Genomic DNA, 17,468 nt, shown 5'->3' on the forward strand with positions numbered 1-17,468 from the left:
TGCATAATGTTAGGAAATCCATTTGGCAAGGAACAGGTGCCTCTAGTTATGACGCTCAAGTATTTTCCTTGGAAGGAAGAAGTGGACTGTGGATAATCGACTTGCTTGCTTTCACAACTATTCTGGTTTAACGTTATATAGCATGCTTGGGGTCTAAAGTTGGACATTGTAGAAATTGAGTCCCTTCTTAACTATTCTCAAACTGCAAGTACTAGGTTGACTTTGAATCGTCTCAAATGACCACATATAGCAATTTTGTTTTTGAATTAGTGTTTGATAAAATCTTTAAAATCCTTAACGTAGTTCCTTATGGATGCGTTTCCAAACATCATGCTTTGACTGTTGTATTTGAATTTGTTACATGAAGCCTGTTTCCACGAAAGCCAAGCCTGCAAAGCAAGCATCAGATTGGTTCTCTCTACTTTGATATGAAGCACAAGGAGTTGGAACTTGCAGAGCGGCGTTCAAGAGGCTCTAAAACTTTTAATTGAAATGGTGACGTCAAAAACACGTTTTGCTCCAACTTCTGTTGCTTCTCAAAACTTCTGTTGCTTCTCAAAAACACGTTTTGCTCCAACTTCTGTTGCTTCTCAAAATTTTATGAAGATGAGCCAACTCACGGTTGTGATCTCCTGCGCCGGACATGAGAGACAGTTTCCTTATTAGATCCTCGACTTCGGGTTCATATGAATACCTACCGTTAGTTTTACACGATTTCCTTCAACTTGCACGAGATTTGTAGCTCAAGTCGTTAGGAACATTTATCTCGTTGCACCTGTGATAACACTAGTCCTCGATTGTATCATTACATACAAAAGAGACCACCAATGCAGAAAACAATTTACCAATCCTTCAGCAGCTCACTAGCAATATCCTTGTAGCTAACTTTCTTTTTCTTTGAAGGTCCTGCATTCGGTATCGGATCCCGTGCTGGTTTCTCATCTCGAGTACTCGTATATGTAGTTTCAGCTTTTTTCATACCAAGACTTGGAATCATGTCAAACAACATGGCTTCAACAGGATCAGCCGTAGCTTCAAGTTCCTCCGGCTTTTCACTTTCTTGGACGTTATGTTTCTCCATCATTTTGATTTCAGGAATTTTGTAAGGCTCTTCAATTCTAATGTCCTCAGCGACGTCTTGCTCAACTGCTTTGCCTCTTTGTAACAATTCAGAATCTTTCATTGCTTCATTTTCTTGGATGTCTATACTTTCCTGACCTACCGTTCCGTGAATTCTTTCTCCCAGATCAACCTCTTCCCCAAGTGATGTATTGTCATGAGAGCCACTCTCTTCTGACTCGTTGCCAGATATTTTAGCTGGCTTCCTTCCAATACGCGCCCATGCTCTTCTAGCTTGGTTGACAGTTGATTTTCCTTTGTTCAAGCTTGTGCGAGCAGGTCTTCCCCTTTTCCTTTTGCTTCCCCTCTCGGGTGAGTCCAAGATCTTACAGTTTTCTGGAGCCGCTTTTACTTCAATCTCTTTTCCTTTCCGGTTAGGAAAAGAAGAACTGTGGTTTTCCACAGCATCCACATCACAGGGTGCTTCTTCTAGACCCATGTCATGTTTCCTACACAAAACAGAAGCAGAACTGAAATGTTATCCACGGTAAAATCACCCCAAATGCGCTGTTATCATAAATGGAATTTAAAGGAGCGCACACACACGCGCCCAACCAAGTCTGCAATATACCTATCAGAGATGCACAGTAACTTGTTCCTTGTGCTGTGCTCATGGTAGGAACCAAATAAAAAATAACAAATATGATTCCCCATGTTATGAGGAGTTTTGATACGCATGTCAATTGCAGAGAAACTCCCATTTCTAAAGCTCTGCCTTGAACCCTGTTCCCTATCAGCTTACTTTTTCTAAGCAGTTGATTTCGAAGAATGACAATCTAGCACTATAAATGATGAAAACAACTACACAACAACTAGCCTTAATCAACATTCGTTAGCAATCCATTTTTATGTCTTATTTATTTTCCTTTCGAAAGATACTGATGGAGACACTGCAAAACGACCAAGTAGCATCCTTCACCTAAGGAAGTTGCACTGTCAAAAATAAATAAAGGTACACCTCATAAACACCTCAAGATTATAGTCCAATAAGGATCACCTGTGTGCAAGGACTTGCAAAAGAATTTTGATGTTCTTGGCAAAGAATAAGATATGTTTCCATAGGAAATAAGGGAGACTGGATTTGAAGCTGTTATTTTCTCTAACGAAAGGGTTTTAAGTGACATAGGTGATCCCGTCTGGGACCGTTAGTTTCGATGTCGTAAATCTCAAATTGAAATATGGCTGAAACTTCAAGTTATATACACCTGTGGACAAGTTTGTGATCTGTCTTTCAAATCAACTAACTTGACTTTCTATGTTTATTATGACAATACTTATAGCCCAATATCCAATAAGTGAAACTGAAACAGCAGTAGTGGAAATGGTTTGAGCTCAGTGGAATGCCACACCCAATGCAATCATATTTTAAAATAATCGAACTCACCATTCTTCAACGTTGGATTCTTCCAACCCATAGGGTTTTAAGCTATATGTTTCCTCTTGCAATCTTTGGTCCCTTTCCAAGCAGTCTTCCAACCATTGAGATCCAACAATATGCAACCTTTTGCTATGCAGATATCGTTTGTCTGCTTCAGTGAAACTGTACAGAGAGAGCAATTCAAAAGATATAGAGGAGAAAAGGTCACGTACTGTAAACAGAACAGAACAAATAATTCATGCTCTTACAAAGGTAATATCAAAATCTCATTAACAAAGCCTTACAGTATCATTGAAAAAGACATAATAGATCATCGGTAGATTTGAAGAAAGAATAAAAACCATACCCTTCCTGTTTCTTAACCTGATATTTTGTTTTACTGCCACATTAGCTATTAAGCCTATTCTAAGAGAACATGCATATGGCTGTGTTGAGAAAGAAATGACACCACTCAATTGATCATAAATAAATCCTAATACACAAACATTATTAAAATGGAGACACCATTACTGTATGAATCTTGATTAATTAGTAATGCCAGAAAAAAGCACATCTGACGACATTTCAGGGAAAGCAAATGAATGAACACATTAATTGATGTGAATATCCTTATACATGATATAGCAACGAGAACCAAAACTAAATTGATTGCACACCCATATTTGAATAATTAAATAAATAAAAAAAGGAAAAACTCGAGGTACCCAAGCCTCCAAAATTGATGAAAACAACCATTAAACAGATTCGACAAAGAATCATAAAATAGGTTAATAATGCTTCAATCGCAAGTAATGATCCACATATCTTATTATCAGGAAATGCCAGCAATTATCCTGAACTAAAGAATACTTCCCTTCCCTTCAGTCACGACTCACAACATTATGAACCGTAGTTACCTTCGTAATAAAGTTTCAAATCCATCAGGACCCTGCACGGACAAGACTACCAAATGGGTCGCATGAACAAGACTGTCAGTGACTCTGCCACCACCCCTGAGAACTTCAATCCTCAACCTTCTCAGTGTGAATCCTAAGACAACTTCCCAATCCGGCTTCCTTCAACCAAAGATTAATCAGAAAGCAATTAACAAAAAATTTTGATTACAAAGGAAATAAAAGAAAACCTAGTAAAGAAAGCTTAATGTATCCAACAGATCTTACAAGGAATGAATTGAGGATTTAAAGTAAATGCAGCAGTCATGAAAGCGAGACCATCTCTCCACCGGACAGTATTTTTTCTTGTAATAGTTAACAACTTCGGAGTCCTCTGATCTATGAATGTTGATTAAAAGCTGAAAAAATGAAATAAATAATTACCACGTTGTCTGTTAAAAACTCTATCTGTTCACTCCATCAGAACCAGTTCTAAATAAATTAGACATAATACAGCCAATTCACTGTTATGAGAGAAACTAAAAATTCTACGTATATACCTGCTTTATCTCCGCAAGGTCAAGATCCCAGTAGTACGAGTCAGAAAAATCATCAATCTCTTCTTGTAACTTCTTAGAAGAGTCAGATAAGAAGAGATAGTACCTACACGAGTAAAAGCAGAGTAAATAAAAGCATTTACAGTCGGAAGAGGAGACACATTTTACAATGTCTTTTCAATACAAATAGATTAGATAGTGTCACTAACTTTGGCTGTAATGGAAGGAGTTTCTTTTGAGAACAACAATCCAACACCCAAGAGATATGAATGATATCTCCATGATGCTTTGCTGCCTGATACTTGATCCCTGTCAAACTAACTTAATATCAATAAAACTAATAGAAATTGTCCTTGTGTGTGCATGTAACTAAGTCATGAAATATATATATATAGAGAGAGAGAGAGAGAGGGAGGGAGAGAGAGAGAGAGAGAGAGAGAGGGAGACCTTTGCCATCAGCTGCAACACAGTGTGTAACAGCATTATTTAAATTCATAGAGAAAGTACCCCCATTCTCAACAACTAGCTTGTGCAAGGAATCAAAAGAATGAGTGGGAGGCACATTAACAAAGTCTGGGAAGTTAAGAACAAAACGGCAGAAAAGATGGAACAATTTTATAAGTCACTGAATAAATGGATGCAATCACATGGCATGCTCAAAATACCCAATGTTAAGCCTATTTCCAAATGCATACAAATAGTATCGCTGTTTCTTTTATTAAATTTTTGTCTACAGGTTATTAAACACATGTACATCATCTCTCATCCAGCTAATACACGACCCAAACCCCTTAATGGAAATAAGAGTTAAGTACAAAATGGAGAAAGTATCATCACAAGAAAAAAAAAAGTTGACAACATATACATTAGGAAAAACAAAATAATAAAAATTATGTGATGCAAAATAAAGACTGAGAAAGATCAGGAAAAGTTTTTCAATCACTTGACTCGTATATAAAGCAAATAACTCAGCAATAACCTCACAGGATACAAAACATCATATTTGAAAATAGTAATGTGTCCTCCTTCACGCCCGAAACATCAGTCTGAACAAAATGAGAGGGGACAATAGACAGATTTCTTTTCTCTTCCTTTCTAGGGGACTTCTTGCTTTTCTTTTTAGTATCCTGCAGACCACCATAATCCGTCCCCCTTTGTGTGGTCCCATTGCCTGCTTGTACAAGCTCTATAAATGCTGCAAGAAGAAAAGCAAACAACCAAAAATTTAAAGTTTGTGTCCGTTAAGAGCTTACTGCATCTTTGAATACTGAAACTAAGAATATAGAGAGGAATCCTAGTACTGAAAATTGAAAATATACTGGTGGCCGAAGTAAAGCTAGAATCCTAAGATGCATTTGGAATAAATTTGATCCTCTTACACTGCACATCAAGGCATTCATGCCAAGGTTTATCATATCTAACACGATCAATACGTGGAAATCTCAGGCTGTATGGTGCAGCAAAAACCTGCAAGAATGCAACAGCTAATAGATCAATAAAATCACCAAACTCATAATAGAACCTAAACATATACAGTGGCCTTCCTAGTAGATCTATATGTAGTATCTGATTAATAAATGAATCACAAATGTTACTATAGCTGTTAGGACCCACCTCAGACTTTATAGTTCTGATGTCACTTGTTATAGAAAGTATTATTGATCTGCAATACAAAGGGGGAAAAGAAAAAGATGATTGATATATAAGCTGACAATGAATACATCACAGACCTATTCAGAAAATCATACTAACTTCTCAGGGCTTTCAACCCAAACATCTGGTCTCTCTTTAGAATTGTTTGTTACTTGATAAAAACTTGGTGGTGCCTTTTTTGGGTACTCATATTTCCTGACAGAAGAGAGAATAAAAATTTATTTGCAATTTTGCACAGATAAGGAAAGAATAGCACTTAACACCTAGTATTTGTCGACACAAGATCTAGTATTTTCTTTTCTTTACCAAAAAAATAAAAATGACAGGTATTGCATATTTAACAATCGAAAGAATAGATCCCTTGACCTATCACAATAATCCTAACCCATTTCCCCACCCTCCCTCACCACTTTGGGCTAAACCCAAGGGCTTAATAAGGTATTGTATTTCACCGTATAAATTTCCCCGTACCAGTAATTAGCCAAAAAAGTCCTATTAGTGTTGGCTCCAAGCCTTATCTCAACTTCTCAACAGAATTCATGATAAATGAAATCAAACCGATCTGACCTAAAATTACAAAACTACACTAAACAATCACCAAAGATATCAATTTTAAGTTCAAAACCATAAGCTTCATGGCCATCAATGCAAAAGTCACAGCACATACTGTTCTGGTTGCTTCAATGGCCATTTCATATTGCTCGTTGGATATTTTTTTGAATAATCCCCTGCAGAGCAATCACAGTGTTTTTAAGTCATATAACAAAACAAAATACCTCAAATACGGCTTTAATTTTGTTGCAACAGCTTCTATCTCTTCATCAGAAAGTCCAGTGCCCACTCTGCAAAAGGATACAAACCTGCAATATGAAAACCTAGTTAGAAACATTCGATTAGCCAGAGTGCATACAAGCATAATAAGCACCAACAATGATTTAGGCAACAGTGTGAGACACTTACACAACTTATTGCTTGTTAGTTGTTTTAAGTATCAATATAGTTTAAAATCAATTCCTCTTGATTATGTTATTCTCCAAATTGGAGGATATATGTAGCAATACAAACTATCCAGATCAAGTATGAAACACAATACAACAAGTCAAATATGACTGCTATGAATCTACTGCCTACAATCTACATTTACTCTGTAGAATCAACTCTATTAATTACATGGGGTTACTTGTCTGATCTTTAGTCAAGATTTCTTCTTCAATTAATATCAACCAACAAATATATTAGCAAAAAGCCAACCCCAAGTCAGCTAAATTCATATTCAAGATCAACTCTAAAACAAGCTAGGTAAAATTCCAACCTGATATATAAAGGTCAACCAAAAGAAAGAAACATTGTACCAGCAAACACATTTAATTAACTCGTAGATGCTCCTCTTTTATACTTTCTCAAGTTGCCAAAATATTAATTTATGCCGCAACAGATACATGTTCGCACTGTATAAACATGCATGCATGTGCGTGTATGAGAGAGAGAGAGAGAGAGGAAAATATGATACTCACTAATGATGAGAGAATGCTTGGTAAACATTCTCATAAGCTTCATTAACAAATCAAGAAAAATTAGATGCTAAACAATATTTTCATATATTGAAGCTAATCATTCTCTGAAAATCAACTAACCACTGAATAATTCTTACCTTCTAGGATATGTATTTGGAACTGGACGCTCAGCAAGACCCACCAAGAACTGAGCTACCTGCAATATATGAGAAATTTATCAAATGAACTAAAATTCAAACACATATATAGGTGCACCCAGTTCTTCTCTCCTAGGGTCCTTAAAATAACATATTGTTTCACAGCCCTCATGGCAATACATCTCAGTCGTCAGCATCTCAAGGGTCGAAGAATATAAACTTATTTGAGGACCCTAAGATAGTACATGATATACGCAGGTGCACAATGTTTATTGGGTGGGAAGGGAAAAGACTAGTATATTAGCAAGGATTGCAAACTGACCACTCCTCCACGACGTCCAGAGCCATAGTATCCTCCTAAACACAGGCATGCAAACATTTAACTAAAAAGCATGGCAGATACAATAATCCAATAAATTTCTTCGTGTATAAGAATTTAAGAAAAAGAAAGTACAAACCTATGATAAGAACGTCCAGATCAGAACCTGCACGAATGTAGTCTGGCTTTAATTTTAACCATTTTCCACTACGATCACTAGGTTCCCATTTCGAACCAAGGTCCTTCAAAACAATCCCCTCATCTCTAACAGGAAGAAAAATGATATATAAGCATAAGGAATATCCATGAATAACTCAATTCGGAACAAAACACAACAATGATTCCGGAATGAAGAATTTAGACGCTATAAGAATATGAGGAAAAGGGCATAGTTTCATATTTTTCTCATGTGCAACACCATCAATATGAAAGTTTCTATGATTTTAAAGGTATTTACAAGAAGCGTACGAATAAATCACTTTTAACCTTAGCTGCTAATATTAAGTTCTTGTTGTTTATGTCCAGGGAAACAATTGGAACTCCACAAATTGGTCCGGTCTCATTTTTACAAATCTAAAAATCTGGAGCTAGTGGTAAAATTTCTTCTATTAAATGGAGAAAGAATATAAAATTTATAGAAACTGAAAAACAACATTCAAGAAAAGATGGCCAAATCTCCATGTATGCTTAGGAAACATGATGGAAATTACGACAAAAGCATTATGAACCTAAGATTAATGCCTAATGGTCCTAATGAAACTCAAATACAATAAAAGGAATATCCCTAAATCTATTTTCCATTGATGCCCATAAACACACCAAAAATCTGCTTTACCATAGGAAAGCCACTTCCACTCTATCGTCTACAAAGATTTTGCTATCTCTTAATCGAACAATCTAAAGAAATACCAACTGCATCAGAATAGCGTTATCCTCTCTTTATAGGCTTCTACCTCCAAATAGTATCAAAACTAATTCACATAAAATACTCCTAAAGGCCTGAACCAAGGGTATTAATGCTGCATATTGTAATTTTACAGGGCTTAATGCAATAATGACATGGTCAAATTAAGAATGAGCTAACAGATAACGATCAAACATCAGACATTGCACTTCCAAAACGAAAGAAACAACGTTTCAAAGAGTTGAAAGGAAAATGCATTGATGTCCCTATGTCTTAAGAACATACCAAAAAGATCTTGTCAACGGGACCAAATTACCATCTTTATGCAATTAGATAGTAGTATTAAATTTACAGTCTTCACATGAGTGGTCTAATATCTACATGCAAGTGAGTTACAAACCGATGTTACCACAACCCACAAAACTTGGCTGGGGAACATAGGTGTAAAGTGTCTTATCTTTTGCACCAATGAAGTAGCATCGACTACAGATAATGTATATAACTCTTAAATCTCAGTAGACATTTATGAGAAGGCCTCATGTTTCTACCTACCCATTAATGTATATGACAAGATGCTATTAAGGCCTTCTCATAAATGTCATTCAAGTTATTCCTATGAGGCCTTCTCATAAATGTCCTTCACATTATTCCTATTGTTCCACCACACAGATTATTTGATTTTTGCATTTAAAGACACATGATACATCAGAACAATCATTGCATGTTTCTATCAATAGTTCCTAATGCACCTTCATGTTACTCCTATACGAGCTACAATAGTTAACCTGAGTCACTTTACTCGGACCTTTTTTTAATCGGCATAGCAATGCAAAAGAGAAGAAAAGAAAATGGAACAAGGAATTAGACAGTAGAGGAAATTAAAATCAATCTTATATGATAAAAAAACCACTTGGTATTCAGTTGGCCTTGTAATACTTGGAAATCTGACCTATTTTCGATGGTATCTTTGAAAAACTTCTCAACATCATCCACACTAGTAGCAATAAGCGACCAGCAAGGTTCCCCTGCATTCCCATCACAAGTAAGAGACTGATCGAGTGGTAAATATATTAAACTATTTTACAGGAATGATTAGCTTTCCAGAAAAAAAATATATACTATGTTTCTATGCAAAGAATTACCAGTAGTGGAGAGAAGAACCTACTACATCAGCATTATAATATCAGACAACAATGACGGGCATCTAGTCATTAATTGTGTATTTCATCTTTCTTTTGTTACATATTTTGTAGAAAATACCTTTTACGTGAATGAAAATTTTCCAAACTCAGATGAATCACATAGCAAGTTTACGTACATAAATCAACTCAGTAGCAAGCAAATGAAAATATAAAAATGCCAATTAAACTTGCAAAATCCACTGATTCGTACTGGGTTGAAAAACAAACATATTAACAAATTCTGAAATCTCTAAAAGCATTTTTACCTTCATTACAGTGAGCGTTAAGACCACGATTGGGTACTAAAATCTCTAAACAACCCTTCAATGGATTCACAACTTTCTGGAGAAGCTCATGTCGTTCCTTCAAGCTCTGGTGAATCACACTAGTATCTCCAACATAGAGGATATCGAATGCAACATCTAGATAATCTCATGTCAAGGTACACATAATTAACATTTTCATAATTGTCCTCCACATTTTTTATTTGCGGATTCAATGATAATCTTGTTAGGAATTGGCTCGTCAATATTAGTGTCCTATTTTCTTTAGAATTGTATTAGGAAAGCTAAAGGCACACATATTCTTGTTCTACAAGGATTACGAAAGAATTAAGTTTTCTTGTACAATTAGATTGGGAATCCTAAAAGCATAAAAAGCATAGGAATGTAAGTATCCTTTCCTATCCCAAATAGCATAGGAGACTTAATCAGAAAATAGGCGTGTAAACCGCATCCTATACTTATAAATAGGGTGTGGCAAGGAGCAGAGAATAAGAGACAATCGAGAGAAGTGGGAGGGATTAGTCCTAGGGTTTACAAAAGCATTGCATGCTCTATTATTAATTCAAAGAGAAATCACGATTAGATGTAGGCAAAAGTTCTGCCGAACCAAAATATATCTTGTGCATTTCTAATTATTCTCTATTTTTGCTAAGTTTAGTTGATTGTCGGATACATCAAAGAACAAGTTCCATAGGGGAGACGAAAATCTTACAATTGGTATCAAGAGCTTGGTTCGAGGTGTTTTGTGATGTCAAAAGAAAGGAGTTTGTGGACCTAGGAAGCTTAAGGCTTGCATTACAACCTTTTGATGGCAAGGATGATTTCACATACTAACAAAGGATGATGAGGAATTAGCAAGAGTTGGATGATGCACTCCTCAATGAGAAGCCTTCGACCATGATAGAAGCGGCATCGACCATGACTTTCAGGAAGGCCAAGAGTTCCATCAAGCTCATCTCACAAAATCAATCCGGTCCCAGTTGTTGCAGGTTTATATGGGTAAAACCGTGTCCAACAAACTGTTTCTCAAGGATGAAATTTGGGCTTCAACCAGAAGGAGGTGAAATTGAAGATCTCGCATGCAGGTTCCAAAATTGCATAGTCAATCTTCAGAAGGTCGAAGAAACTTAGAAAGATGATGATATGGCTATCATCTTGCTGAGGTCTATCCCTCATCTTTCAAGCACTTTCGTACAACTCTAAGGAGATCCTGCAGCTTGAGGACACAATTCATGCCTTTCAGTTATATGCTAAATTGATGATATAACTGAAAGCTCTCAAGGCCTTTATGCAAAGGCAAGGAGAGGGGTGGGAAATGACAAAGGAAGAAAAGAACAGCAACAAGGGTGGGTTGAAATCCATGAAGAAAAAGGAAAAGAAGCAAGGTTCCTTCTTACCGATCATTGGAACAGAACTGCAAAATTAGGAAGAAGGAAGCTCAGGTTCAGCTATTGCAGTCACTTAAAAAGAGAGTGATGGGGAACTGCCAGGTTTGTACATTCCATATGTGTTCAGTAAGAGAATTTGATAACTACAAGGAGGTCAGCAGCAGAGAAGTTTTAATGGGGGGGTGATTCACCATGTTTTATAAGGGGGATCAGCACTGTCAAGATCAAGATGTTTCATGGGGTGATACGAACTTTAAGGAACGTCACATATGTTCTTAGATTGAAGAAGAATTTGATATCCTTGGGTACTTTAGACAAAGCCAGGTAAGGGTTTGGCTCTGAAGCATGAAAACTCAAGGTTACCAAAGGTCACTGGTGGTAATGAAGGCTGACATACAACACAATGTGTTATAAAAGCTTATCGAGACTACCGTAGCTGGGGGAGCAGCCGTTTATACAAAGCAGAGTACAGAAGACAAGACTAAACTCTGGCATCACAAGCTAGGGCACATCAGGTTTGCAAGAATTACATAAGAAAGGCCTGCTAAAAGGTGTGTCACTTTGCAAACTGGAATTTTATGAGTACTGCATTCTCAGAAAGCAAAGGAAGGTATCGTTCGCAAATATCAGTGCAGATAACTAAAGCAAGGAGCAACTCAACTATATTCACTCAAACGTCTAAGCCCTTGCGCCAACAAACTCTAACGGTGGATGTAGGTATTATGTTACTTTTATGGGTGATTTTTTCTAAAAAAAGTTTGGGTTTATTTCATGGAGCATAAATCCATGGTTTTTGCAAAGTTCAAGGAATGGAAGACACAAACCAAGCATCAAACTAGAAGAAACACAAGTACATGAGAAGTGACGAGGGAGGTGAGTATACAAGCAAGGAATTTGCGACTACTGTAAGCCAGAAGGCATCACAAGACACTTCACAGTAAAGAAGAATCCCCAATAAAATAGACCTGTTGAGAGAGTGAACAGAACTCACATAGAAAGAGAGAGAAACATGTGTTATCATGCAGGATTGCCTGATGGTTATTGGGCAGAGACTGTTAATCATGCAAGTTACTTGATTAACAGGTCACCATCTACAATTCTCGATTTTGGGAGTGCAGAAGAGGTGTGGACAACTCCAAACTCAGGGTGTTCGGTTACAGTGTTTATGCACACATCCCAAGTGATGAAAGGCCCAAGCTCAAAGAACAAGTTCCATAGGGAAGTCGAAAATCTTACAAATTCTCACCACCAATCAAACAGAAAAGCTTGGAAAAGCTGGACCTGGACTTCAACTTTGAGTAAGGTCAGACCAAAAGGATACAGCACAACTGCATGAGGATGGGAGGCAGCATAAGCTGGACTCGAACTTCATAGTTTACGAAAATAAAAAAAGAATATTATAAAGAAAACCTGTCTATCACTGTCAAGCCCGTCCCTTGCTGCCTTGGCTGTAAAGTAAAACAAGGAGAAAAAAAAATATTAAAGCCAATCCAAGCAAGGCAACAGAGTCAAAAGATAATAACAAGAAAAATTTAATCACGAAAAAGAAAAAAATAATAAAAAGAAAACCTATTTCTTGATTTGAACCAAACTCAGCAAAACGACTAGAAGATGTGTCCCAGACCAACATCTCACCATCAAGAATACACCTGCCAATATTGCCAGGGAAGAATGTATAATGGCTTAAGGTAATACAAAAGATTAAATAAAACACCAACTCTCTGCATTTTCTCATACAAACATGTATGGGGTTAGACTCTAAATGATACATAGCTTGTTAAACCAAAAGCCTATGTTAATACCTAGTTTTCACGCAAATAAGGATATCAAAAAATAGTGCTCGCACATATTGATTGGTTAACAAATTAGGGTACAAATAAAGGTGCCACTTTGGGCATCTTTTGGTGCTCACTAACAAGGAACAGTAAAGCCTTCGAGAGAATGTAGCTTTCTAAAATTGAGATGAATCCCAATTCTTGTGATGGAAGAAAAGGGGAGGTTTTCCATTTGACTGATTTAAGTATAGTCATCACTTATCCCACAAAAACAGACAAAGACACCTTCAATCACAATTAAAAGACAAAAGTTGGTATTACCTATATGCCTGACCAGATTATTACAAATTAGTACAACCTATATGCATAACAAGTTGTTTATTAATGGTATACTAAAGCAACTTGAGGGGTGAGGTTTGAGGGTCTTTCTTTGTTTTTTCCTTGTGCTAAGGATTACTGAAAGCATAAGGGGTTTGTACATCTTTCCAGTGCACGTCTGTTTTTTCATAACAAATGTGTCTCTTAACTAATCACTCCAGCCCATTTTTCCCACAAATTTTTTTCTTCTCGCTTTTTCTCCAAGTCATTCTGTCCATTCACACAAAATCTATGTAGACATATTAAAGAAGATTATCTGTATTACAGAGTACTTTATCAAGATACCTCACATCGACAAACAAAGCAATAAAAGAACAGCCGAGCTCTCTCACATGAGCTTGTAACCCAAGTGGGGGCATTAAGATGGTTTTGGTAATAGTGGATAAAAGAGGGCCCTTACCAGGCCTTATGCAGTGGCTTATCCTTTAAAAAAAAAAGCAATAAAGAACAGAAAAGGGCAACAGGGCAAGACATGTCATATTTAGTGTATATTTCTATTAGGGACACAAGAAAATAAGACAAATGCAGCCAAAAAATATCAAGGCTCTAGACAATATGACATAGCTATTACCTATCAGCCAGCACATTTTCTACGATAATGTCTGACATTGCATGTGTGTATTCAGAGTGCTCAAGAAAATTCCTGCGCAAGGGAAACATATTGAGTTAAGTTCTCAAATACTTTTGCTTAAGGAACCACTGATATGACAACGACCCAAGCTTTGCATAATTTCAGAAGGAAAACCAAATTCTCTTATTTGAGTAATCCTGCCATAATTTGAACCTACACTTTGCAATCAAATAAAGTAATTTGTAATTACAATTAAAGAATGCCCATGAGAATAAAATAAAACATTTCCAAGATAAAGATTGAAGATGCAAGTAAATAAGAAAGAAATTCAGAGTAAGGTTTGGGATTACTGGTTAAATTTTCCTCTACCTTGAGAAGTAATGTACTTCAGTTCCGTTCTTATGAATTTGGATGCGATCGCCATCGAATTTACACTCAACAACCACTTCCTTACCATGAAACTGTGAATGCCGGGGAAGAAAATAAGAAAGATATGAAACAGAATCACCATTTATGCAAACATGTACGTGTGAGTAATTTGTGTTTCTATTATATGAAACCTTTTTCCATGCAATATTTGCATCACCAACTCTCATAGCTAGTTGTGGGCGCACAGCTTTTCCAACTTCAATGTCCTGCAGTTTGATACAAAGTACTGTTCTTAATTCATAAGCTGTATCTTTTGGATACATATGAACATTTTGGCAGAAAGAAAAAAAAAACTAAAAAGCATTTTGACATTTATAAGATCAGAAAGAGCTTCATATAAATTAGAGCTTCGTAAGACATGTCTTCACAAGCAACTCACAAAATGAACAGAGGTTTTTATATCTTTGGCATGCAACAATAGCTTCAAATAATTTTGTCATAGTAGCTTCAACTAGTGAGTAGTAAATACTAGGAACATGCCTAAATAATGTTGCTAAATCATGAAATGTCAAAAATATATAAAAACATGTTTCAGATTTAAATAGAGACCTGGCGTTTATGGCGCTGATTTCTATCACTGAGCTTTTCACAGACCAATTTCAAGTCGCATGTGACATTAAACAAATCTTCAGCATCTGGATGAAATTCGTGAAAGATGCTCTTTTCACTAGTTCCCAGCTTCAGATCTACAGGAGATATAAGAACATAAAAAATTGGAAACTTAAATGAATAGATACCTAAAAAAACATATCATGAAATTTGTAGACAATACCTTTAAGAATGATCATGACAATCCACTTCATTTCCTGTGCATTTGTCTTGTTTATCAAGGTTGAAAGAACTGAAGTCTTCTCTGCCCTGTTGACATGGTTGTGTCATTTAAGTTGCACCAGATAGATTGCGAAAAAATACTGTCTTCATACAAAAAACGTAAAGCGAGCAGGGAATATGGAAAGTTGCATCCACAGATTTGCTATATTAATGTTTAGCTCATATCTATACAAACTTGCTCACATGATGCCTCATAATTGATATTAAGCATTTACAAGGTCCTATTACGAATTCGGAAAGAAGCATTGTAGTAGTATACCTGTTTTCACTCGAAGCTAAACGATCAAGCAAGTCATTTAACTCCTTGATTGTTAGTCCACCTGAACTCAACCCCTGTCTACGTTGCAACACCTGATTCACAAATAGCGAATGGGAAACAAGTTATAAACATAGAACTCCAGAACCATGCAGTGGCGGAGCCACTAAAGGACAAGGGTAGTCATGGGCCTATCCTGCAATTTTTTTTTCCCTTTTCTATGTATAAGATATAGCATAACGTCCTTTTATTTCTGGTAAGTTTAGTTGCAATCTTGAAATTCATGGATTTGGGATTCTCTTATTCTAGTTATAATGATGTAGCTTCTTCAACTTGTTAATTACTTCACGTTCATCTTTGGGCGGAGGAGATTAATTTAGGTCGAAGTTTTTGACCGTGGTAATTGAATCTAATTGTCAGGATTTATCACTTACTCTAAGAATGTTGGCTGATATTTTTCTTTGTTGGCTTGAACTTCTAGTCCATCTGCTCTTAAATATTAGTTGGATTATGTGACTATATGGTTGATGCGGTATTGGTATAATCTACCTCTATCTTGCATATTAACCTAATGGTTGATGCGGTATGATATTTTTCTGAGTTGAGATAAATAAATCGAAATACAACCAATCTATCTCATATTTTAGGCATTAAAAAATAAAGTTTCATATTTGTGAAAGGCCCCCCCCCGTGATGTAAGATCTTGGCTCCGCCACTTGAACCATGCACCAAGGTAAACTACAATGAGCCACCAAGGTGGAAAATCAACTCATAATAATTTACTGCACGTAAAATTTACTGCAATTCATTTGAAAAATCATTCTTGTTGGTTTCATTTCTTCTACTTCATACATATTAACTCATATGAACAACAAACCATCAGAAAATTCAGAAATTATATAAAAAAGCATACCCCGCCAAACCCCAAATACAAGAAACACAAAATTCCACCGACCCAGGAGCCAAAATCCCAAAATGAAACGAAACAAACCGAACCCACAAAAATTCCACACACAGAAAGAAATGCAATTTCAGAATAAACCTGAAAACCGTTACCTCCGCCGCCACGAGGGAGAAGTTCCCGGCATTGGCGCCGGTCTTGGCGCCACCTTTGCGCCAATTAATGAGGCGGAGAGCGTCCTCGGAGTCTCTGGCGATGCCGAGGGCGTCGATGAGGCAGGTGGCAAGCACGGACTCCTTGAGGCCGTAGGAGCCACGCTCGCGGTCGAGGCTGGGAAGAATGAGGCGAATGGCGCTGAAGTAATTGGCGGGTTTGCAGAAATTGTCGAGAAATCTGCGGAATTTGGAACGCTTTAGGGTTGAGGTTTTGGATTTCTGCATCCAGTTGAAGAGGCTGCAGAGCACGCTGAACTTGGTCTCGTCGGTAGCCATTTTTTTGAAGCTTGTTTGGTACGATGAGTGGTGTGAGTTTGAACCTTCGGGGTTTTTTTGTATGCAGTGAAGAACAAAAAGAACCACTAAAAGTGTATGGACGTCCCTTTTTTTTTATAACGAAGACCGTTATTATAATAAAAACTAGTATAAGGTCTAAAAAGAATCGGATAAACAACTACCAAGGAAATAAAAGGTCCAAGCAAAATAAGAGTAACAATCCAAGATACAACGAGAAGTTCACACAAACTTAAACTCGAAGGCAGCAGAAAACAGACAATAAAAAACCCTAATCTCCAGCAGCAAAGACCACATTGCTGCCGCTGTCACATCCTTAGAGGAAGTCAATCTTCAAATCGAGAAAGTAGACACCATATCTAAGTCTCCTTCACGAACCCTTGCAAATATATACAAACAAAGTAACATATGGGAAGAAGGTGAGGCTAAGGGGTATGTAAAATATCCAACACTTGGCCTCGATGGAGATCCGGCATGCTGGTTAGGGGAGGTGAAGTGTGGGAGGGAAGTGG

General features: G+C 36.9%; 1 protein-coding gene across 1 annotated transcript; it reads right to left on the reverse strand.

The window, feature by feature from the left end:
- Positions 1–253: 253 nt before the first annotated feature.
- LOC103451039 (DNA ligase 4) lies at positions 254–17,036 on the reverse strand. Its single transcript, XM_008390467.4, has 27 exons — positions 16,603–17,036; positions 15,550–15,641; positions 15,232–15,317; positions 15,009–15,145; positions 14,591–14,665; positions 14,400–14,491; positions 14,031–14,102; positions 12,876–12,955; positions 12,717–12,754; positions 12,628–12,634; positions 9,901–10,056; positions 9,403–9,478; positions 7,689–7,813; positions 7,553–7,587; positions 7,231–7,289; positions 6,356–6,439; positions 5,679–5,774; positions 5,541–5,589; positions 5,306–5,393; positions 4,918–5,121; positions 4,374–4,499; positions 4,136–4,235; positions 3,930–4,032; positions 3,658–3,788; positions 3,394–3,552; positions 2,504–2,659; positions 254–1,568 (listed from the first exon to the last, which is right to left on the reverse strand). Exons 1-27 carry the CDS (start codon positions 16,936–16,938, stop codon positions 842–844), a joined length of 3,489 nt encoding a protein of 1,162 aa, XP_008388689.2. The 5' UTR covers positions 16,939–17,036; the 3' UTR covers positions 254–841.
- Between the last annotated feature and the right edge of the window lie 432 nt (positions 17,037–17,468).

The sequence above is a fragment of the Malus domestica genome, chromosome 16 (assembly GCF_042453785.1).
Source record: "Malus domestica chromosome 16, GDT2T_hap1".
NCBI classification, from domain to species: domain Eukaryota; kingdom Viridiplantae; phylum Streptophyta; class Magnoliopsida; order Rosales; family Rosaceae; genus Malus; species Malus domestica.

Bases quoted from the DNA above. Each gene is read 5' to 3' on its own strand.
- LOC103451039 (XM_008390467.4), bottom strand. From the start codon at position 16,938: ATGGCTACCGACGAGACCAAGTTCAGCGTGCTCTGCAGCCTCTTCAAC. The intron at 15,318-15,549 runs GTATACTACTAC...CCATGTCAACAG, and splicing joins TTAGCTTCGAGTGAAAACAG to GGCAGAGAAGACTTCAGTTC. The intron at 12,956-14,030 runs GTAATAGCTATG...CAATATTGGCAG, and splicing joins GAAAATGTGCTGGCTGATAG to GTGTATTCTTGATGGTGAGA.